We start from the raw sequence: 23,474 nt of genomic DNA, 5'->3' as shown, positions 1-23,474 counted from the left end.
GACTCCCGTCTTCCACCTTAAAAAAAAATGTATGACTGTCTTATCTGTGTTCTACAATATTGTCATCGCATATTCCAGTTTAGTATGAAGTGATATGGCAATTGTTTGCACAATTGGAATCCAGCTGTTTGCCTTTTGAGGGTTTCATGTGGAGAATCATGACTAGTGATGCATTGGTATGCCTGGTGTTGGTTTAATGGTCAGGGTGGTGGGCTTGGGATCCTTGGGTCCTGAGTTTAAATTATTTCGGCCGTTGAATTAATACCAGGTAGGGTTGACTCGGCCTGTCATCCTTCCGAGGTCGGCAAAATGATACCCAGCTTGCTGGGTTGATTGAGCCATTCGAGCGAGTATCCTGCGTCAGAGTGGCAACCCATCTAGGAATGTGCCCATTAACCCAGGACACTGCTTTGGCAGCACCAACGCTTTGTACAGAGTATGGTCCCAATGGATGGATGAATCGATGCATTGGTCCACCACCCTGTGTAAGCGAAGCGAAAAGCGTGATTTAGCAATTGGTTCACTTCTGTCTGTCTGTGTCTGCCTGTCTCTCTGTCTGTCTGTCCTGTCTACAAATGTCAGCTTATGATTGAGGAACCACTTTATTTCAATTGGATGTTATATTTTGAACATGAATCAGAAAACAAGCCTGCAGTTTTAGCAGTACTTTGTCTCTGAATCCATCCCAATCTCGCATTCGCAGAGAGGAGTGAGGTATTTTTTTGTACTGTCTGCCTGCTTGGCACTCAAACAAAATTGAAAACTAGAAGCATCTGGAAATGCAAAGCCTGTCCGCGTTCAGCCTTAGAGACTCGCGAGTGGAGATGAAGACCCGGTGACGGCGACACACACACACACACACACACACACACACACACACACACACACACACACACACACACACACACACACACACACACACACACACACACACACACACACACACACACACACACACACACCATGATTTACAGATGCACCTGTAAAATTGTAATATATACACGTTATGTGTGACGTCTTGTACTTTTTATAGTCACACGTTATACATGACATATTATACATAGTGGGAGAGTCCCTGCCCTATGGGCGATCTTGTTCCAAGCATGTAACACGTTCTTCTGATGCATACCTTTATTTAGGCGGTGTATAGGCAAGTGACAGCTCTGTATAGGAAAAATAAATAACCCGGGTTATGTGCATGAAGCAAAAACATCCCTACTGCTTATAATTCAGAACATCTCACTGCACTGGAAAACGTGGGGACAGGAATAATGTACTGTGAATGGTGGGGACTTGTAATACCCTCCTCCCACCCCCCCCCCCACCACCTGGAGGTGGTGCTGCATGATACATGCTCCATGATACATATCGACATGGAGAATTTGCATAACTCCACACCACCCCCCCCCCCTCATCCACCCCAAGATCACTGGTAAAGATAAAACACTCCTGTACAGTAATTGGGGTTATGCTTATCCTCTGTAGCAGTCTGGATGTAATTGGGCCAGAACTGGATGAGGAGTAGCCCGACAAACAAACCCACAAACACATAAACACCAGTCCGTGAATTATAGGAAGGATAATATACTTGTGTGGATCGGCTCGCTACGCTCGTCTCGCCACATGTCGTTGCAGAGATTTATGTCACAGATTTGCTGTGTTGTCATGATTTACACCAATCATAATACAAACAATTATTTTGTCCAAATGTATTTGAAATATTGACATTATATTTGACAATTTTTTGTGTTATAAAAAGGTCCAAGTGGTCTGCATGGTTAAGGGTCTTCGCTCTCTAATTTAGCTGAAGGGTGGAAGGGGTCTAATTGTTATTGAGGTTGAAGGGGTCTTAAGGGTTTTTAGGGATCTCGAGGGTTTTAGGGGTCTTTTGAATCCTCTGGGTTATTTTTGGTCCTCTGGGGTCTTTTTGGTCCTCGGGGTCTTTTGGGTTTTTTGGGGTCTTTTGGAGTCTTAAGAGTCTTGGGGGTCTTAAAGGGTCTTCAACGGTTGAAGGGGTTTCAGCAGTCGAAATAGTCGAAGGTACATTCCAATAGTACGGAATTAATAGATGTATGTGTAGTCTGCAACAAACTTTCAAATAACACATGATTAATAGGCATATATTAGTAATTAACACAGCTTCATGGACCGTGCTTTTTGTTTTTATATCTATACTAGCAAATACAACCCGTTGCTTCGACGATGGTGGTGTAAATGGGAGAGGAGTGGAGAAAGGAAAGGGAGAGAGAGGGGAGGGGAGGCAGAGAGGACAGAGGGAAGGGAGGGGGTGGGGGCGGGGAGAGGATGGAGGGGAAGTGAGGAGTGGGAGAAGAGGGGGAAGCGAGGAAGGGGGGGTGAAGTTGGGGACAGCAACACCTCACGAAATGTTGCTATACACTGCGGGAGGGAGGGCTGAGCGAGACAGACAGAGACAGCAACCGAGGTGTGGGAAGAGAGTGCTGCATTTTATTCAGAGAGGGGAAGTGAGGAGGGGACAGGCAGAGAGAGTGGGGGAGGGAGAGAAGGAAAAATAAAAGATAGGTGATGGGTGGAGGTGGCGTAAGCAAAGAGAATGCTACTAGTCTGGCAGCCATTGGCTAAAGTTAATTTTGGAGTACATACACAATTTTATTGCAGATTCTGGTAACATAGACTATACTAAACTCAAATCCGAGTGATGCCACTTTGTCACGCTTGAGCAATTTTTTTTAGGAGCAAAATTCAAAATGGCCACCATCAAAACCTTTTTTTGGCTGTAACTCGGCCAAAAATCGAGATATGAACCCGATTTCAGTGACAGACAGAACCTACGAGAAAGATTGGCCACATGTATTGACCCTCTACAACCAGAGAATCACCCGGATGGGCTTGTGAACATTGTAACTGGAAGAATGAGTCCAAACATTGTCAATGCTGACATTTCTGTTGGCATAGGAGTCAAGCAGATGAAGGAGTATGAGGAGCAATGGCCAGACAGCTTCAACAAGCCGCTCAGCAAACGAGTAGTCATGATGGCAGTGTCCCGAAAGCAGATAAAGGTCGGACAAACACCTGTATATGACACAGGGCTCATATATTCAAGAGTGTTGGGCCTTCAGGCAGTGAGGGACATCAACCTGAAAGATATCCTGAAGTTTGAGCTCGCCCCAGTACCGCCTTCGATGTTTGAAGATAACGGTGACATGCGAATCACAAAATCGAAAGCAGTCTTGAAGCAGAAATTGCAGGTTGAGGTGTCTGACAGAATGTTTCCAGCTGATGGAGCAATCATTGTAGATAGTTGTGCTATGCTGTGGGTGATTCAATGGCCATCGAAAGGAACAGTAGAGGACTATGTGCAGAATCTTCTTTCTTATTTGAAAGATGAGCTGAAGATATGTGATATGTATTTGGTCTTTGACCGGTATTATGACAACAGCATCAAGAAAGTCACGCGAACCGCTCGTGCAGGCAAAGATGCCAGTCGATGACACCAGCTGAATCTGACGACGCCACTCCCTGCACAAAGATCGTTTTGACAGTGACAGAGAACAAAGTCCAGTTAATAAATATCATTTGCAGCTACATCAAAGACCATCCTGAAGCATTTTCTACCAACACAAAGCTCATATTAACTGGACCTAACCCAATACCTATGGAAATTGCAGAATACCAAGTAGTAGAGAGGCCTGACCTAAGAACCACTCACGAAGAAGCCGATGTTATTATGGTACAACAAATGGTCCTTCTAGCCTCATCAGAAGTTCCGAGTATCCGGGTAATTTCAAACGACACAGATGTATTCATATTGCTGTTGCATTTTTACCAACTGAAGGAACTGGCATGCAACCTTGTGATGGCTGGAACAAGTCGTGACATCGTCTGTTGACATCAAGGCGACGGTGCAGAAGCATGCACATATTGTCACCCAAGTTCTGGCAGCACATGTGGTGTCTGGATGTGACACAGTTGCCTACCTGTGGGGTATCGGAAAAGGCACAATTGTGAAACACCTCAAAGATGGTCGTCAATTTAATTATTTTGGTGATCTTGATGCAGAATTACCAGATGTCATATCTGAAGCAACTGCCTTCTTTGCTGCTTGCTATGAATTCCAGGAAACAGAAGACATGTCAGCTATTCGATTGATGTCTGGTCTTCAAAGATGGCTAACAAGAAGTTGACATCAGCGCCAGAGTTAAAAACTCTACCACCAACCACTGTGGCTTTCATCCAACACGTTCTCAGGGCGCACTTGCAGGCACCAATATGGCGGGCTGCATTAGATCCAGACCCACCATTGATCGATCCAACGAGTCATGGATGGTCACATGAAGAAGTGTCGAGCATGTTGCTCCCTGTGTCTCTGCCTCCGGATGTCATCAGAGCTCCTGATAATGTTCTCAAGATGATCAGGTGTGGGTGCAGCTCAGTGCGACCCTGTGCAACGAATACATGTCGTTGCTCTGCCGCCAGGCTCTCCTGTTCATTGTTCTGTGGCTGCCATGGTATGGAGGAATGTCAGAACGACCAAAAAAGTCTATCAGAAAGCGAAGCTGTGGAACTTGAGTGAACACTCGTTATTTGATTTATGCAGCTGTCTTGTATGTGAGATTGAGTGAAAGCAGAATGAAAGAAGTTCATCAGCAACCAATCAGCGTATTCATAGTTGATAGCATGTACAGACCCCTTTTTGGATCTGAATTTTTGTAAAATTTGTGTCAACCTTGCTTATTACGTTTATTTGGTTATGTGTTAATATAATTAATTATAGTTTGTAGTTACCTAAGGCCAAAAAAAAAAAAATGTTGCATTGGCGTAACGGGTCACTGAAAAATAGGGTAGGTCGGTCGGGATCTTTTTTTTTTTTTTTTTTTCCTAATAAATCCCAAAATTTTTGGATAATAAATCCAAAAATTTAATAAATCCTAATAAATCCCTCCCAAAATCTCCCCCGGCTCGAGTACCACCCTTTTTGTCAGCGGGTTCTGTCCGAAACACTTCCGGGTTTTTGCGATCGCGATCGCAATCAACAAGATACTTGAAATCGACAGCAAAAAAAAACAAAAAAAAACGTAGGGTCGGCGGAATTTTTAGGGTCGGGCGGGTTACGCCAATGCAACATTTTTTTTTTTGGCCTAATCATTGTATTACTCAACTGTACTGTTGGAAATATAGATATACAATGCAATACAATATACTGTTACAATACAATACAATATACTGTTTACCACTTAAATCAGGTTCATATAGATTTTGGGCATAGTTACGGCTGAAAATAGTTCGGTAGATATTTTTTCAGTCAAAATATTATATCTAAATTGAAAAATTGCAATATAGACTATTATTATGAGTTGTATGGTTTATTTAAACATATGAGTGTATCCCTTGATCCCCATAACATAGGGTTTGCCACTGAAATCGGGTTCATATTTCGATTTTTGGCCGTTACGGCCAAAAAACGGTTTTGATGGCGGCCATTTTGAATTTTGCTCCAAAAAAAAATTGTTCAAGCGTGACAAAGTGGCATCACTTGGATTTGAGTTTAGTATAGTCTATGTTACCAGAATCTGCAATAAAATTGTGTATGTACTCCAAAGCACACCTAGGGTAAAATTCCAGTTCTGCATCCAGACTATAAGTTGTGTTTAATGACCAAACAGAAATAAAAAAGAATCTCATGTCAGAATAGCTGCACACACAACGACACAACAGAGTTTGTAATGTTAACCACTGGCACATCTGCAAAAAAACTTTGATATCCCAGTTCCAGAAAATTTGTGAGAACATGCACCAAAAGCATGGACTGAAAACAAGGAAGTATCGCTCACGTATGACCTAATGATCGCATCAAATGTGAACATCGAAAACAAAACAGTGCGACCAGATATCGTACTTTGGTACAAAAAAGAGAGAAGAAGGCATTGCCAAGTGAGGTGTGAATACCAGTGATTTTTGACTAACCGATGCAGAAATCAAGAAAATGACCATATACCAAGACCTCAAGAATGAAGTGAACAGATCCTCGAAGCTGAAGAATACCAAAGTTGTACCAGTGATAGTTTCAGCTATGGGAATGCTGACAAAGAACCTCACTGAGATATTAAAAACCATCACTGGGAATATGATTACAAACAAACCACAGTTGGAAGCTGTCCGTGGCTCAGCGACATTCCTGAAGAGAGCCCTCAACACAAAACTTTGAGAACAGAAAACTTCAAAGCTTGGTCTATGAATCGTGACCCCTTACCAAAATAAAGGTGGATACTTTGAGCCCACCCTGGGAGGACTCAATTCCACATTCTGAAACTTGCATATGAAGACACCAATACACACACACACACACACACACACACACACACACACACACACACACACATGCGCACACACACACACACACACACACACACACACACACACACACACACACACACACACACACACACACACACACACACACACACACACACACACACACACACACACACACACACACACACACACACACTGACATTTATTAGGATGCGCACACACACACTGACATTTATTAGGATGCGCACACACACACTGACATTTATTAGGATGCGCACACACACACTGACATTTATTAGGATGCGCACACACACACTGACATTTATTAGGATGCGCACACACACACTGACATTTATTAGGATGCGCACACACACTTATAATATATTAGTCCAGTCGCTTAGGGTTAAAACATTTACTGACTGGACAAAAGCACCAAACTTGGTACAGGGCTTCTATATGATGTACTAAACCATTCTGGAAGGGGAGCCAAGCACAAAAATTGCATTGGCAACTTTCATAGGCCTTCAAATTTTCGTGTTTAGCCATGCCCAAAAATGCTCCTATTGTTGCGGAGGAACCACTGGAATGCGGACAAAATGGCGGCACTGGAGGCAGTAAGTGTGTTTTTAATTTGTAATCTGCTCGGAAATTTGTGTTTTCAGTCATTTGTTCTCATTGATATGACAAAGAAAGCATACTACTAATTAAATGAGAGATAATAGGCATCATGTGTGATATTGTGGAGTGAATTTTGACATGATTGGAGAATAAAATCGATCGTCCATTGCTGATCCGGTTTGACCTTGGAGGAAGATGATTGATCAATCGTCATCGATGATGATGATAAGGCCAGGAGGAGGGCTGGGTAGGCTTGCCTTCATTTTTGTGTTCAATCAGATGAAAGAGAACATAAGCCTTTTTATGTAGTTGAACGTTTTATGACCATGGGGATAATTCTCAGCAGGAGGGGAGGGGTGTAGTAAAGAAGGGCAAGGAGCCAAAAAAAGGGCAAGAAGGGGAGTGACCCCCACGGCACAGAGAGTGTACCAGTGCGGAGACCTTTTTTGAAGTCTTTTTCTAATTACCTGGCCTATAAATATGCCACAGAGTTGAAACTTCCATCAAATAAAGGTTATCCAAGACCTTTATTTAGCTGTAAAACAGCTTTTTATGATCGCCTATTTATTCCTGAGGGGGAGCAGCAATCCTATTGTCATGCCCTGAGGGTCCAATCAAAACAGAAAGTGTACCAGTTCTGAGACTTTTAATTTGACATGATTTCACCTTATCCATTTGCTGATTTTACCACTTTTGACCATTTTGTGAATGATTATTATCGAATCTAATGGCTAAGCAATGTTTTATGAAAAGTCAGTTCTGCGCATATACAAATATAATCAATCATAATAAATAACAAGCATGGTGATTTCAAATAGTGTGTAAAATTTGTGCTCTAATTTTTAAACCAACTTTTATTTTTTTTTCAATTCTACTTGAAAGTGTGACTAAATAATTTCAGGTAGGTTATAAATACTATAATTTCAATTGTACCAAGTTAATTCCTATATTTTTTCAAAAATTCCGACATTTTTGTGTCAGGGAGTCCAACCTGATGACAAAATCAGCCTGTTGGCATAATTAGGGCTTGCTGGATGTATATTTTGACAATATCCTAATTTAGTCCCGATAGGTACAGAAACAGACGACTCCTTTATTATAACTCCTTATTTCCAGGTCGCACGCCGGGTTGATTAGGACCTTTGTGTCATGTGCCAGTCACTATCTGCAGAGGAATTACGTTGTCCCCTCGATTCCAACTCATGGGATGGAAATGGTGCAGCATACACCAATTTCCTTCAGAACGTTTGGCTGTTCCAGGAAATGAATGCACTTCCCGTCAATGTGGGGTATGGTAGTTCTGTGACAGCAGAGTGTTTCATCCGAAACAAGGCTCGTTGGCACAAATCTTGCCATGACAAATTCGATTTGGCAAATGATCCGATTTGTGGTTTCCCATATGCGTCTCGCGAGGGGACGAGAAGAGGAACCTACTGTCGCCGAGATTCGACTACTCATCCCGATCTCAGGGGTCGTACCTGAGGTTACCAGGGGTTGTTTGTATGGGGTACAATAACCCATCTTTACCCAATGTCATTTACGTTGATCAGGTCCCGGCCCATTTAACTTGAGAAAATTGATCCAGGACATGGTACTAAAGTGGGAAAACTGGGGGTTTATGCAGGTTTGTAATGTTATTTGAAGATATTTTGCCATTTCCGTTGTATATAAAACATAGATGAAACATATTGCATTATTTGTGACAGTGTATTTAGATACAGCAATGCATCTTCTCCGAAAATACAGTAATGTCATTTTTGACGTTTTTGACCTTGACCTTCATGGGTGGCTTCGACTTGGGCTCCCCTTCTGAAAATGCAGGTTATGGTCCAAGTATGCTGTGTAGCAAGTTTGTTGCTGGTATCTCGTAGGTAAAGGTTTTGGCGAGATTTTTACGGTCCTGACCATTCCCATGGTACGAACGTGGGAAAACCAGCTCTTTATGCCACTTTATAATATGATTTGAATATATTTCGACATTAGTGATGCGTATAGAATGCAAATGAGTGCGACTATTTTGATAGAGCTAGGCGTGCTCTCTGGAAATACAGAAAATTATTTTTGACCTTTTGACCTTCATGGTGACCTTGACCTTCATGGGTAACCTTGACCTTGGCTCCCCTTCCAAAATGAGATCTTATTGGCCAAGGAAGTTGTGTACCAAATTTGGTGCTTTTGTCCAGTCAGTAAATGTTTTGTTGAATTTCTGCCTTAAGCAACCGGACTATATATACATTGTTGCGGGCCAGGGGTTGGGTGAGAAGACCACCAGGGGGGGAAGCTATCTCGGGTTCCCACCAGGCTCCCTGGAATTGCAGGCCGTCGCACATGGATAATTCAGTGACGCGGCAGGTTGCTGAAGGCCCTGTCACACCTTGACGATTTAGCCAGCGTATGCCGACGTATGAAAAATTTGTCTAAAACGCTGGCACACGTCGAATACGTATGGGTAAGTTTTGTATACGTTAAGAGCATGCTGGCAGACGTCGTAGTACGCTGGCATACGTCGTAGTAGGCCGAGCTGTTCGACAAATTTTCCATGCTTGACATTTTTTGACGTATGCCAGCATATGACTCACACGTTCCGCATACTCTGGCCATAAGTTGTCGGCACGTTACGCGATCGTTGACACACATTACGCGATCGTTGACACACGTCGACACACGTTACTTGTACGTTACTCATAAGTCGAAACACGTCGAGGTGATGTTTAGCGGCAGTGTTCCAGATTACATGTTTTTTTTTTTTGTTTTTTTTCTTCGGCATGACGGTGATGTTGACACTTCGATTTCTAGTGCGGTTATAAATATAATATAATTAATAGGCTGCCGCTCAACAATTTAAATCGTAACCGCACTAGAAATCAAAGTGTCAACATCACTGTCATGCCGAAGAAAAAAAAACAGTCTGAAACACTGACGGGTTCCTCCTGTGAAGCCCATTTTTATATACCAATTCCCCTGTACGCTGCCAATACGCCATTATACGGTCGCTGCAAGTTAGAAACACGTTCAGTAAGTTCTGTGGTCGTTCGGAAGACGTCAATCAAATACGTCGACATACGTCAATGTGCGTTGGAGATACGTTACACATAGGTTCAAAGCACGTTACTCAAAGGTTAAAAATTAAGTTTCGGGTACGCTAAACATTACCTCGACGTGTTTCGACTTATGAGTAACTTACAAGTTACGTGTGTCAACGATTGCGTAACGTGCCTACAACTTATGCCAGAGTATGCGGAACGTGTGCGTCATACGCTGGATACGTCGAAAAATTTTCAACATGCTGAAAATTTGTCGACGTACTTGGCGTACTACGACGTATGCCAGCGTGCTTCAGCGTGCTCTTAACGTATACAAAACTTACCCATAACGTATTCGACGTGTGCCAGCATATTCGGCAAATTTTTCATACGTCGGCATACGCTGACTAAAACGTCAAGGTGTAACGGCGGATTGACACTTCGATGTCTAGTGCGGTTATGATTTGAATCGTCGAGCCGCAGCCTTTTCATAGGCTACGCCACATGATCGTCGGCGATACGCTGCCGCGCGCTATGCATAAGTTAGACTATCGTTGGGCATAGGTTGTGAACGCCGACAACACGCTCAGCATTCGTTGGTATAAGTTATCTATATGTTATTGAAACGTTCTGTGTACGTTACAAATACGTTATGCATACGTCCAACTCGTTATGAATACGTCCAAAACTGGAAAAAAACATCAATAGTTCAGCGTACGCCAGTGTTTTGCATACATTTTGATACCTTGCCATACGCTGGCTAAAACGTCAAGGTGTAACAGGGCCTTCAGTTAGGATATGGACCATGCTGGATCAATGAAAGAAAAGACAAAAGCGAGCTGGGAACATTTATACAAAGGATTTACTATCTCACACACACACACACACACACACACACACACACACACACACACACACACACACACACACACACACACACACACACACACAGACACACACACACACACACACACACACACACACACACACACACACACACACACACACCCCCACACACCCCGATGAAGAGGAGTTAATGAAGAGAAAAAGGAGAGGAGGTGAGGCTAACGGTCTCTCAATACCTCGCACGATTGCCTGACCGCACCACCAGTACGTTTTGGGGGGATGCTCCGCTGGGCATTACCTCCCTGACAGCTGGCGTGCCGTCTCTTGCTTCATGGCACTTCGTGCAGCGAGCGTCAGTCCAGAGAATGAGACATGACCGTCAGACGTGAAGGGAAGGACTTAGGTGGAGCCAGCAGTGAGTGGGTGTGGAAAGGTGGCGTCAAAAGTGAGTGGGTGGAGACGGAGTCAAAAGGCAGTGGGTGGAGAGAGACGGAGTCAAAAGGCAGTGTGCGTAGAAGGGCGGGTGGAGAAGGCGAGTTGGAGATCCAACGCGTGAGAGAGAGAGAGAGGGTCAGACGGCTTCGCGATCCACCTTTTATAAGCCCTGCGGAGCAGGGCGGGGGCGACGACCCGAAGAGATGTGTCATCACCCGAATCGGGCGCACTGGTTGGGCCCCGGCCAGCACACGGGCCGGTCGCCATGACTGGAACCTGCTCCACTTTACTTCCGGCCAGATGATTCCAAGCTGCGGAATCGTCTCGCTCCGAACCCCATGATATGAATCGCCTCGCACCGAACTCCATGATATGAATCGCCTTGCACCAAACCCCGTGCCGTGCCCCGACGACTCACGGTTGGCGCTGGTCAGTGTGCCTGCTCTGTGGTCCGCCATGCGGCCGCACCATGCTTCTGCCTGGTCGCAGTTGCATCGAGGCGGAGGTGTGGAAAGATGTCTGCCATCCGCGGGAGACATTTATGGCCGTCGTTGGTGAGCGAAGACAGACAGTAACATGTTATTGTAACCCATTGTGCAGACCCGACCAAAGATGTGTATTATTAGTGCCCCGTTCCGTACAATGGTAAAGTATCACAGGCTGCGCGTGAGTCTGCCATTGTACACATGGTCAGCGCGCGGGTCCGCCTGCCATCGAGCATGCCCTCTACAGTACGCGCGGGCCTGCCATTGTACACGTGGTCAGCATGCGGGTCCGTCCGCCATCGAGCATACCCTCTACAGTGCGCTTGGGCCTGCCATTGTACACGTGGTCAGCGCTCGGGTCCGCCCGTCATTGAGCATCGTGTGCATCTGCTCGTCATCGAGCAGATGGTGGGGTGCGCGGTGGCAGCCCTGATCTGTGTCAGGGAATTGAACGAAATGATTGGATATAATTATTAGATGGAGATTTGGATTTAAAAGGGGACAGATATATTTATTAATGGAGATTTGGATTGAAGAAGAGTGCGTCGCGTGTGCATACTGTATGTTGTTAGCAATTGGTGTGTTGGTTATGCCTCTGATCACCTGAACAGTGGGTGGTGGGTCGTTGTTGCACTGCATGTGCTCCATGCAGCGCTGGCGTTTATTGTTGGCTTCCACTGCTGCCCTTTGTCTTCTGTGAGGACGCATTCTTACGTGAAGGGCGGGTGTCCGAGCGTAGCGCCTGCTGGCTCAGGCGAGGACCCCTTGTTTGGATTTACCTCAGGACTAGAGAAAAAGAACGAGTAGGAATGAAGTTCAGAGGTTTAATCAGACATAACTATGAGATTTACACAACTCACTCTCCTGTTCGACCCACGAGACAAGAAGGAAGGGACTATCTGAACGTACATTAATTAAATTACTGACTGGGGACCACTGTCTGTTGGCTGCTATTTGTGTTGGAGGGATGCAGTTTCCAGAACCGCATCTACATATGTATGTATATGTACCTGTATATATATTGCCTTTTTCATACTTTCAAAACCCTTCTTTTCTCAGTAGTTCGACGAAATATTACTGCTTGTTATGTCATCACGACCAATGAAATTTGCTGCTTGTCGACCCCTGCACATGTCGTTGTTTCTCAAGATAGTTCGGGGTAATGTGTTCTCTGAACTCTCCAGTTTGAAAAAAAACAATTTTCAGTCGAGCACGAATGCAAGTATTTGATGACGCATTCAAAATTTGCACATCAAAAGCACAGATGCATTCAATTTGAGGTTTTTGTTATTCATTCTGTGGGATGTTTTATTTCTTATCAGAATGCACTATGTTCAGTTAACCTTCTCATGTTGTATTCTTTTCTTTTGTGGCAGTTTTTTTTTTTTTTTTAATCTTTTTCAAAGTTTTCAGAATTGATGTTTGAAATCCAAGAGTTTGCCTCAATTATTCAAATTTAGACAGACCATTCATCTGCAATTTGGATCACTCTACTTGCGCTGGCTTTCATTTCTGCAGCATCTGTGGTGACTTTCATGTTCCACCAGAGGACGCCTTTCTCCTACATCGTTGATTTGGATAATGCTAAGTTGTGAAATGTCACTTGGAGTATGCAGGAGAACCTGATTAAACAGCATCATGTCCCTTAGTTGATTTGTTTGGATTCAAAGATTCTATCCTTTCGTTGCCTTTCTTTAAACAAACTTCATTGGTCAGGACTTTATTGCGCTTCTGGTTTGATTGGTCCTCAGGCATGCCTCTCAGAAATTCACAGCAACATGTGGGTGAGAAATGGCCTTCAGATCAAGGGACAGGCAATGACGTATGTGCAATCTCACTTCTGCAACTCCATGATTGATCCTGACATCTACCTCCTTCAGGTAATGTCCCCGTGAGTGAGATGAATAGCTTTCAGAAAGCTTCGGCCCCTTTTTTTTTTTTGAAAGCTCTGAAACCTGTTATACCTTTCGGGTATTAAAACCACTGATTGTCTTCCTTCCAATATTGAAGGTCTGTGCATCAAAGCTTGATCCAGATTTCTTCATTTCATCTGTTTTTGAGAGGTGAGTAGATCTCAGCAGTTGCCTGTCAAAGGCGATTGTAAGTAGATTGGTCTGTTTTTTTAAGCTCGTGTTTGAAAACATTGGACCTCATATTTATTCCCGTCCTGAACATGTTCTCCTGTTTACTCAACTTACCAGATACAAGGTTGTGGACCTGCTGACAATCGCCTCGAAGCACCAAAATGCTGTATTGGACCCCGAGCATGAACGCCCCATGCTGGAGGGAGCACTCACCTTTCTGGTGGTCTTGCTGGGTGTGAGACTTCACCTGGGTAGGTCTGCAAAACCGATGATTTGTTAAGTAGTGGTCTCTTCAAATGATTTTGCCTTGCAGCCCGTCTTCCTCTTCCGACAATATTAATGTCTACATTTCTTTAAAATGTTTCCGAAACACCTCAAATTGCTTTCTGTCCTCTGCCTTCATTACCCAGTTGAGAATTCCAAAATTCTCCAGAAACGATCCTGCCTGAAATTATATCTTCCTACTGAAAGGAGGAATAAGAAGAACGGTCTTGAGATTATTTGACTTCGCCTAACCATTCATTGCAAGAATAATTTCTCATTTTGCTGAAGGCATGAGACATTACAGATGGTTTGACGACGCTGCTGCTTTTCTTTTTTTCTGAGGTCACAAGAACGTAATGACTTGTCGATCATTCGTGTGTTGTGACGCCGTCTCTACGCTGCTTTTGTCCGTGTTCTATGTACGGATGATATTTGGGGGAACAGTGCCTGTGCCCTTGGCCATCTCTCTGTGCAAAGTCAGGCAGCACCGGCTGATGGATGTGCATGGTTTCAGCAACACATTTGAAGGAAAGTTGTCTTCATTTTCTTTCTTGAACAGACGGGAACAAAGTGAATTTCATTTTATGAATTGCATTCATAATGTGGCTCTTGAGCTTTCCACACACATGCGTAAATGGTTATGAAGATTCATTGTTCCATCCTTCGGTTATTTTAATTGGCCGAATGAAGTGCCTCATTTGGCCTCTGTTGTGCTCATTTGGTGTGATTTTTATTAACGACGTAATTAACATTGACGTCTTTTTCGTAGAAAAGGTTAAAAATTGACTTTGTTTTCAATTTCCAACTTGATTTCCCCAAACTTAATGGTTGAGGATAAATGATTTTCGTGTTTTGCATCACAATTGCAATGCCAATCACTTCTCACCACGAGCACTCTGAGCTCACTGACCGATAGTGTCCTTCCGCTCCACCACCCGACTTCCCGTAGGCATCACTGATGATGAGATATTACATTCAGAGATGGTTTCCCAGCTGTGCATGGGTGACAAGACTCACAGCAACTTGTTGGATCTGATATCCTTTTTTGTGCTTCCCTTCCCCCAGCACCACCTTGTGCAATCAGATTGAGGCATGATTGTAGAGATTTGCTGGCTCTTTGAAAGTCCCACTTGAATTACCAACCATGCAGAATTTTGGTCGAGTAGCCTACGCCATCCCTATTACCCATGTGCACACATGCTGGGTTTAAGTTATGCTGTGCATTTGTTATGCCTTCCCCTTCCAGGACAGACCCCCTGCTTGCTTAGAAAACTGGGTCGGTCAGCAGACTTGGCAGTATTTTGGGGACGATGCATTTTTTCCGATGGAGATGAGCATCGGATTTTTTCTGGGAGTTTCATTGTCCATATTTTGTGTAACAAATAAATACGGTGTATATTTTATTTGTTATGTCTTGGAGTTGGAGGAATTGAAGATATTTTCACCACTTTTTTCGTATTTGTCCTGAGAAGGTTAAATTTTAAATATGTGGTTTGGACTTAACCAAGCATGGAACATTCCAGAGAACCCCAACCCGAAGAGTGGCGTGTCCCTGGGTACGGGCTATTTCGAGAAGGTGCTTTCAGCCGTGGCAGACTTCAGGGCACCTGTATTTGAGCCTGGAGGCAGCATGCAGCAGGGCATGTACACCCCAAAATGTAAGCGCCCGACACGGACTGGCGGCCTGCACAGTGTACCTCAGGACGATGCACGCACCCATGTTACCTCAACTTGCGCATTTGCACCTGTTCATCCATTTGTTCTTGAAATGTTCACACTTGAAACTGAGGGTTTAAATGCAGTGTTAAGGTGATGCAAAGGCATGAAATCAATGAGCACGAGAGGCTACCGATTTTGATTTGTGCCTGTATGTGTAGCATTGAACTCTGTCAAACATCTGTGTGTGATGTAAAGCGATGGATCCAGTTTGTGGTTGTGACTACATTGAGAAAATGTAGTCAGGATGCTATAGAATGTCAAATTTTGTGCTTAAGACCTCTTCAGCAGCCGTATGCTGAGCGTGAGTTCCTTTGACTGCTTTGATTGGACTGTGGTCTGAATTGGTGAACATGCTCTTGAAAAATAACATGGGGGTGGGGGGGGGGAATTATTGAAGACAAAATTTAGGTTGCTGTCCACTGCACAAAATAATGAAAAATTGAGCAGTGAAAATTGCCACCACGTTGTTGAGACTTTTATCACGTCAAACATGAAGCTTCCAAGCCTGGTGTTGGCTTAGTGGTTAGGGTGGTGGCTTGGGATCCCAGGGTCCTGAGTTCAAGCCCCGTTGGCTGCTGAATTAACACCAGGGGGTTGACTCAGCCTGTCATCCTTCCGAGGTCAGCGAAATGAGTGCCAGTGTACTGGTCCCGGTGTATGCCCAGGTTAGAATAGGTGTACCATATCCCGGTGTGTCGTAAGAGGCGACCAGGGATGGCGTCAGGAAGGGCATCCGGCCATAAAACATTGCCTCAAGAAAAAGCCAAACCCCTGCACAGCAGGGAAAAATGGCTGTAAAAACGGTCATATTATATTATTCAAACATGAAGCTTCCGCAGCCGGAAGCCGGAGGCTTCACGTTTTTAGGTTGTACATCTTTGTGTCCGTCTACCCATTGTTTTTGGAACCACCATAACATGTGAATCACTGAAGGGATTTCAACCAAACGTGGCAGATCTATGGCCTGCACGACAAAGATGAACCCATTTGATTTTGGGTTCAAAAGGTGTACGGTCACGTACCCCTTAATTTAAATTATCTGAACCACAATAACCTTTGAACCACTCGAGGGATTTCAATCAAACTTGGGAAAAGTATGGACTTTCACACAAAGATGAACAAATTCAATTATCGCTTCAACAGGTCAAAGGTCATGTGCCCTTTTAAAATCACCTTGCAGACCATAGCTCGAGTTCGAAGCATCTGATGTTGTGTCTCTCTTCTACTTTTCTTTCTTTTTATCTCTCATGCCTTCTCTGATGTGACCCTTACTTTTTCATATGACTTTTAATTGAGATCCAAAGTGACAGTGGGGTGACATGTAATGCTGGCAGAGGCCTGTTCATCGACATAATCATGTCATATTTTATTCTTTCGTTATCATTTCTGTCTCGCTGTTTTATTTTCATTTTCATTTTCATCAGACATTTTGAACTTGTTTGCTTTTATTACCCCATGGTCCATTTTATTTGCACTTTGCATTGACAGGCACTCATCTCTAGCTTGGCCAGTAAACCTTTTCATGGAATCCAACCGACTTGGAAAAAGAGCACCTTCTCAGTGTCGCGATCATCACGCGACGCGTAATTCCAACACCTGCTAAACCCATTAAACGTCTATGACAGCAACTGTATCACAATAATCTGTGATTGGCTGATTAAACGACAACCTCTTCACGTGCTGAAAAACTCTCACCTGTTTTTCATGTATCCGTCATGAAGGCACACCGCCAGCAAAACCAGGCGGAAGCATCATGGTCGAACCGCTACAATAACAGTATCAAGTTGGCCATCTTGTTTGAAATTTGCACCCCAGCTTAAAGCTGCCCCATGATGGGTACTGGGCATTGCCTCAATCTCATAGAATTGTTTTTGGTCATTACCACAAGCCTACAGATATCAGGAAGAGTTTGAAGTGATTGTAATTATCGACGCCCGGTGAGTATTGACCATGACATTATAACCCCCGCAGAATCAATGGTTTGGTTTCTTTTTTTCTTCCATGGACGATTTCAATGTTGCCAGGCCTTTGCCAAAAAGAAACGCACTGCTTTCCCTTTCAAGGCAAAAGCTTACCTTGGTTTATCTTGTCATTTGCAAATAGCGATGTTTAACAATAATGAATTTCCTTTCCCCAAGCCTCACTACAATTCAAGGGCAGCACGTTATCAACGGGCATCAAGCATTTTCAAATTGAATTGGAATTTTGTAGAATCCAATTTTGTGTACATTTTCTGCCTTTTAATTTTTTTTCTGCCTTGCTCCTTGTCTGCCGAGCACACGTAAGCGACAGTGTTGCCGTTAAAGCCTTTGGCACCCACAATGTGCACAAAGCATGTAGCCCATAATTGTCAGGCCGGTTTGCTCTTTGCCCATGGCAGTTTTGGCTGATTACCGCAATCTGCAGACACATCTCTCTGCCTGTCGTTGGGCAGTAAGTTGCCAATTTTAAGTGCTCTGCAATTTTGCCAATTTTCCGAAGCCATTTCTTTGTACTCGGCCGCAGATGACGTGCGGTGATAGAGGGTTTGGAAAAAGGGGGACACTAAAAGGCTCGAATGCTAATGCTCCTTGATTAGCTATTGTACCCTGTCCAACCCTCTTCCCACCCTCATTCGTGCTTTCAATGCATTAAACTGTGCATGTGTAAATTTAGTAAAATCAGCCCTGCACAAGTCACGTCAGATAACGAACATCACTTCCTCATCATTGGAGTCATTTGATAATGAAAGTTCCACTGTGGAATGACCTATTTTATGCTCTGATTTGTAGTTATTCTTTCCATTTCCTCTTTTTGCGGCACTCCATCTTGTACATCTTTACCTTGTCCATTTGGGTGTGGAGGATTTGGCATACATTTTGTCATTGCCTCTGCCACTGAAGGTGGATGGAGATTGTATTCTCCGTTGTTTGTCTGTGAGCAGGATATCTGAAAAAGTTATGGATTGATTCAGACAAAACTTAGTGGACAGTTTGGGTGTGTGACCAGGACGAATTGATTAGATATTGGTGAAAATCCGAATCCGCATTCTATAATTATTAAATTGATTCTTCGCCATTGAAAGATGGGGCCAAAAATGATATATAGCACAAAATCTCAAAACGTTGTGGATGGATTATGGGGAAAAAAAACTTGGTGCATGAGTTGGGGAGGTGACAAGAACAAGCTGATTTGATTTTAGTTAAGGCCCAGATGCAGATTTGCTAATCAGTGGGAGACAAAACGTAAACTGTTCAGCCTGGCGGAGGTATACGTGCTCTCTCGAGTGTCGTTCTCGTTACACCTGAGGTCCCTTGCAAGGAATTTCAACACAGGAGGAAGCCATTAGACCTATCAAAGCCTGAGCTCGTATTGCCAAACTATGGTTGTTTGTCCTTATTCTATCTTTCTTAAATGCTGAACGTCAAGCATGGAAGCAACACGTACCATTTTTCAAGTCTTTGGTATGACTCGGTCGGGGTTTGAACTGCCGACCTCTCAGAGTCGGAGGGATGACCTAACAATTATGCTAGTGAATCCAGTTGTTGACTGTAATGATTTTGAAAATCTCTCTCCCTCTCCTCTCCTCTCCTCTCCTCTCCTCTCCTCTCTCTCTCTCCCATATTAATTCCTATTGTCAATTATTTATTATCATATCCACCCCACCCCCCCCTTCCCCTAAATCCTCTTGGGTGGCGTAATGAGCCGATGTCGTATGTCATGAATAACACGTTTAGGGATACTGTACATCATGCGTCAATGTTCTTGATATATTTGTGTTGTTTCCCATTTTATACATTATTATACTTGCTCTAACATCTACCTCATTATCTCTTCATTCTACCCCTGCTCAGCGGCGGTGTGGGATGTCGAGTTTGACCCGATATCTGTGATATTGCGTGCTGTTTATCGCCGTGACATGCAGTCTGCGATGGACAGATATACGGCCTTGTGAGTGTTCTTTACGCATGCCCTGCACGGTTGTTATTAGCAGTTGTTATCTACTTGATGTTCATTGGAATTTCGGTTTTTGGATTACTTTGCATATTCACCTTCATTTTGTCATTTATCAGTCGAATGTGGCATTGCCTTTCAGTCCATTTTAACATTTTCCAGTTTACATTGTTTTCTTGACATACTGTTTCCACTTTTGTGTCCTCCCACCCCACCCCCCTTTGACACACACACCCACCTAACCTGTGCGCACTTTCCCCTGCCCTCTGTGGTTGGGTGATTTTATGGTTAAAGCTTTAGATGGTGGAGGAAATGCTGCATATAATTGTTCCTCCAGTATATCAACTTATCTCATTTTCAGCCTCAAACAGAGCGGGCGTTTTGATGGCAACCCTTGGCCACCTTATCGTGAGCGCCCACCTTTACATCCACAGTACCAGGGGCTCCTGCGCCTCCTCCACTGCAAGACCATGCACATTGTGCTTTTTACCCTGCTCTATAAGGTGAGTCTGTATCAACTTGTGTGTCAGGTGGCCAAGGCATTGGCATTGGCAGTTGAGTCGATACGATACTAAGCAGGGTTGTTGGTTTTCTGGAAATGGAAATGCCATAAAAAAAAAATGATGAAACGATATATCATAAATTTCAGCCATGTGGAAAAAAAATAAAAATAATCGCAAAAATTATTGAGCCCAAATGAAGGAAAACTTGCAAAGCAAAATGCCAAACATATTTCTGAGCCTTTACTGAAGAGAATTAGTGGGGCAACTTAGCTAAATATAGCATAACAATTGTGCATTTTGTGAGGAAAGCACCAAATTTGGCACACGAGTTGCCTATCGTATTATGAACAGATTTGGATATTGGGCCATCTCAAATTCAGCCGCTGATGGCTGTGGCAGCCATTTTCCACTGCCATCAAAAATTGAGATGGCCCAATATCCAAATCTGTTCATAATATGATAGGCTACTAGTGTGCCAAATTTGGTGCTTTCCTCACAAAATGCACAATTGTTATGCTAAGTTGCCCCACTAAATAGAAAATGTACAAGTAAAGAAGGAAACAATCGAAATTAGTTTAAAATATCTATCATATTCACCAGTCCTCAAATAATGATGGAAGTAAAACCAAAAAATATTTGCATCAATATCCCTCAAACTTGATTTGCTAAACAGCAGCTATTTTGAAAAGTGAAGTTTATACCTTTCCAGTCAAATGTTTACATGTGCTTTAAAGTGTATTTTTACCACTACCACCGAAGGATGCAGGTTATGTTTTCACCCTGCTTGTGTCTGTGTCTGTGAGCAGGATATCTCAAAAAGTTATTGATGGATTCAGATGAAATTTGGTTTGGAGGATGGGTGCATGATAAAGACGAATTTATTACATTTTGGTGAATAACTGGATCTGGATCCAGATACTAGAAGTTTTTAAGTGATTCTTCACCATTGAAAGACAGGGCTATAAAAAATATATATGTATATCATGATATCGCAAAAAGTTGTGGACGAGTTGTGACAAAACTAGGTGAATGAGTTGGGTTGTGAACGAGAACAAGCCGAGTCGATTTTGGTTAGAATCCAGATGCAGGTCTGGCCTATCGGTGTGATACAAAATGTAAACTGTTCAGCCTAGTGGAGGTATGCACTCTACCGAGTGCCATGCTAGTTCCAAATTAATTGCATTGTTATACTTAGGTTGGGGAAAAAATGTCCCTCTCGTTGATCTCTGCACGCAGTGCGGCGCCAAACATTTAATAGGCGACCACATAGCCCCAGTTGACGCCTTGGGCAAATAGCTGTCAGTACCTTCACCAGGTGGCGCTGAAGTGTCGTTGGGCTTGCCTGGTGCCAACGCTCAACTGCCAATAACCATCGTCCAGCTGCATGAACATCAGGTGCAGCTATGTTGTGACATAACAGATAGAACCCCCTCCCCGAGTTGATCATGTCATGTGATAACCTTGTGAAGAGGAAAGGGCAAAACGGGAATGGTTGGATGTGCCACAGTATGAGGAGAAATTGCAGGTGAAACGTGAAAAGCTCTCAACTGGTGTAGTTACACCTGTTGAAATTGAAGAGACCATTAGTTTGTGTGTCATGGAAGGACATGAAACAGCAGACTTGGGAGGATGATGCCTCATCCAAAGAAGCGGGGGTTACAAATGAATGAAGGTGAACGATAAGTTTGCATCCGAGGAGGGCAACAAGTTATGACCACAGTGGAGGAGGAGCAGAAGACCCTGTCCTCTGGTTGTGACATACCAATGACACAGTGTGCCTTTGTCATGAAGATTCTGATGAAGGCCTTTAACACTGTGAGAAGTTGATGCTGGCAGAAGGGCTTGGCTTGGCACAGAATTGCAATGTGGCAGCCAGTTTTGGAAGCCATCTTCGAGATATGATCTTTCCAAGACTTTTTACTGATGTTGAAGCCGAGGAGCTCCAGACAGAAAATTTCCCTCTCCCAGAGGTGGACCGCAAAAATAAATTTGAAAATTTGTCGGCTGGTCCTTAATCAAGGGATAACGTGAAAGTACTGTACGTGTGTTTCCTTGTGTTCCTGGCTGAGACAATAGCATGTTCCAAGTAGCTTATTTCTTTACGTTCCCTGTATCATGATCCAGGGGCTCAGATGTGAAGTCACAGATCTTGAATCGAGAGTTTCTGGAATCAGGTGGCTTGTAGACTATACCAATGACAAAATAATTTCAGAATCACTGAAGTGACTGCACAAGCTTTACAAAAGCGCAAAATCGAGAAATGTCCGTTTCAAAAGCAACTGAGTTTGTAATGGAGCCTCAAAGAGCGTGTAATTGCAGCTTTTTTGGCTTAAATTTTCATGACATGTACATTGCAAAGCAATTGCATGTAAATTGCAGTAATGATGATTACAATAGGCCTTGGTACGTGTGTATTGTTTGCAAGAAAGCAGCTGTTTCGATCTTTTGTAAGCCCCAGGTCCCACGCAACTGACAGCCATGACTACGTATAGTACAGCAGGCAATTTGTCTGTCCTGTCACTGTGGCCTGAGCAATTAAGTGCATTTTGCTTGAATGGCATGCTGTGCCATACCCCATGTGGCCTAATGGGGGAACTCGCCTTTAGCTGACAGTGAAGGCGCCGCAGGCAGGTTTTAGCTTTGGTACCGCTGATGTGCTTCCTTATGGGAGGTTGTGAGGGAGTCGGGTAGGCTGTGCCTGAAACATCAAGACTGTAAAGTTTTCACACCATTTATTGCCCCCTTAAACTGCAGGTCTTGAAATGAGCAATGAGAAATGATGCAGGTCTTTTTTCTTTCTTTCTTTCTTTTTCTTTTGTCACACCTACAACCATATTTCAAAGTATTACCGCCTCCCACCACTTCCGTGAGAATGAATTTTTGTCTTTTTTGGAAAGTCGATCTTCATGATGTGTGTCACGCTCATATTCTCTGCTTTGTTGTGTTCTCTTGTGATGTTCATATTAAAACATGTTTGTCATCTGGCATTATAATTATTATTTATTTTTACCCCATAAAACCTTCCCGTGCACACAACAAGTATAACCAGCAGCTTTCAACTCATTCCATTCAGTGGTTTAGGAGTGCATAAAATCAAATACTGACACAGATAGGCACGCACACAGACGGACGCACACAGACGGACGCACGCAGACGGACGCACGCAGACGGACGCACGCAGACGGACGCACGCAGACGGACGCACGCAGACGGACGCACGCAGACGGACGCACGCAGACGGACGCACGCAGACGGACGCACGCAGACGGACGC

The 23,474-nt window shown here is 43.7% G+C and overlaps 1 protein-coding gene across 1 annotated transcript in view; it reads left to right on the top strand.

The window, feature by feature from the left end:
* The window catches only part of UBR3 (ubiquitin protein ligase E3 component n-recognin 3), a 226,773-nt gene that overhangs the window by 87,010 nt on the left and 116,289 nt on the right, over positions 1-23,474 (top strand). Inside the window, exons 12-18 of the mRNA XM_085872189.1 lie at positions 13,450-13,578; positions 13,709-13,761; positions 13,900-14,033; positions 14,996-15,083; positions 15,565-15,704; positions 19,599-19,695; positions 20,060-20,201. Coding sequence (XP_085728315.1) covers positions 13,450-13,578; positions 13,709-13,761; positions 13,900-14,033; positions 14,996-15,083; positions 15,565-15,704; positions 19,599-19,695; positions 20,060-20,201 — 783 coding nt within the window. The remainder of the gene's footprint in view (positions 1-13,449; positions 13,579-13,708; positions 13,762-13,899; positions 14,034-14,995; positions 15,084-15,564; positions 15,705-19,598; positions 19,696-20,059; positions 20,202-23,474) is intronic.

The sequence above is a fragment of the Eptatretus burgeri genome, chromosome 3 (genome assembly GCF_056783735.1).
Source record: "Eptatretus burgeri isolate ZD-2024b chromosome 3, Ebu_testis_v1, whole genome shotgun sequence".
Taxonomy (NCBI): domain Eukaryota; kingdom Metazoa; phylum Chordata; class Myxini; order Myxiniformes; family Myxinidae; genus Eptatretus; species Eptatretus burgeri.
The sequence above is the reverse complement of the archived record's forward strand: the minus strand, read 5'-3'. Positions and strand labels throughout refer to the sequence as shown.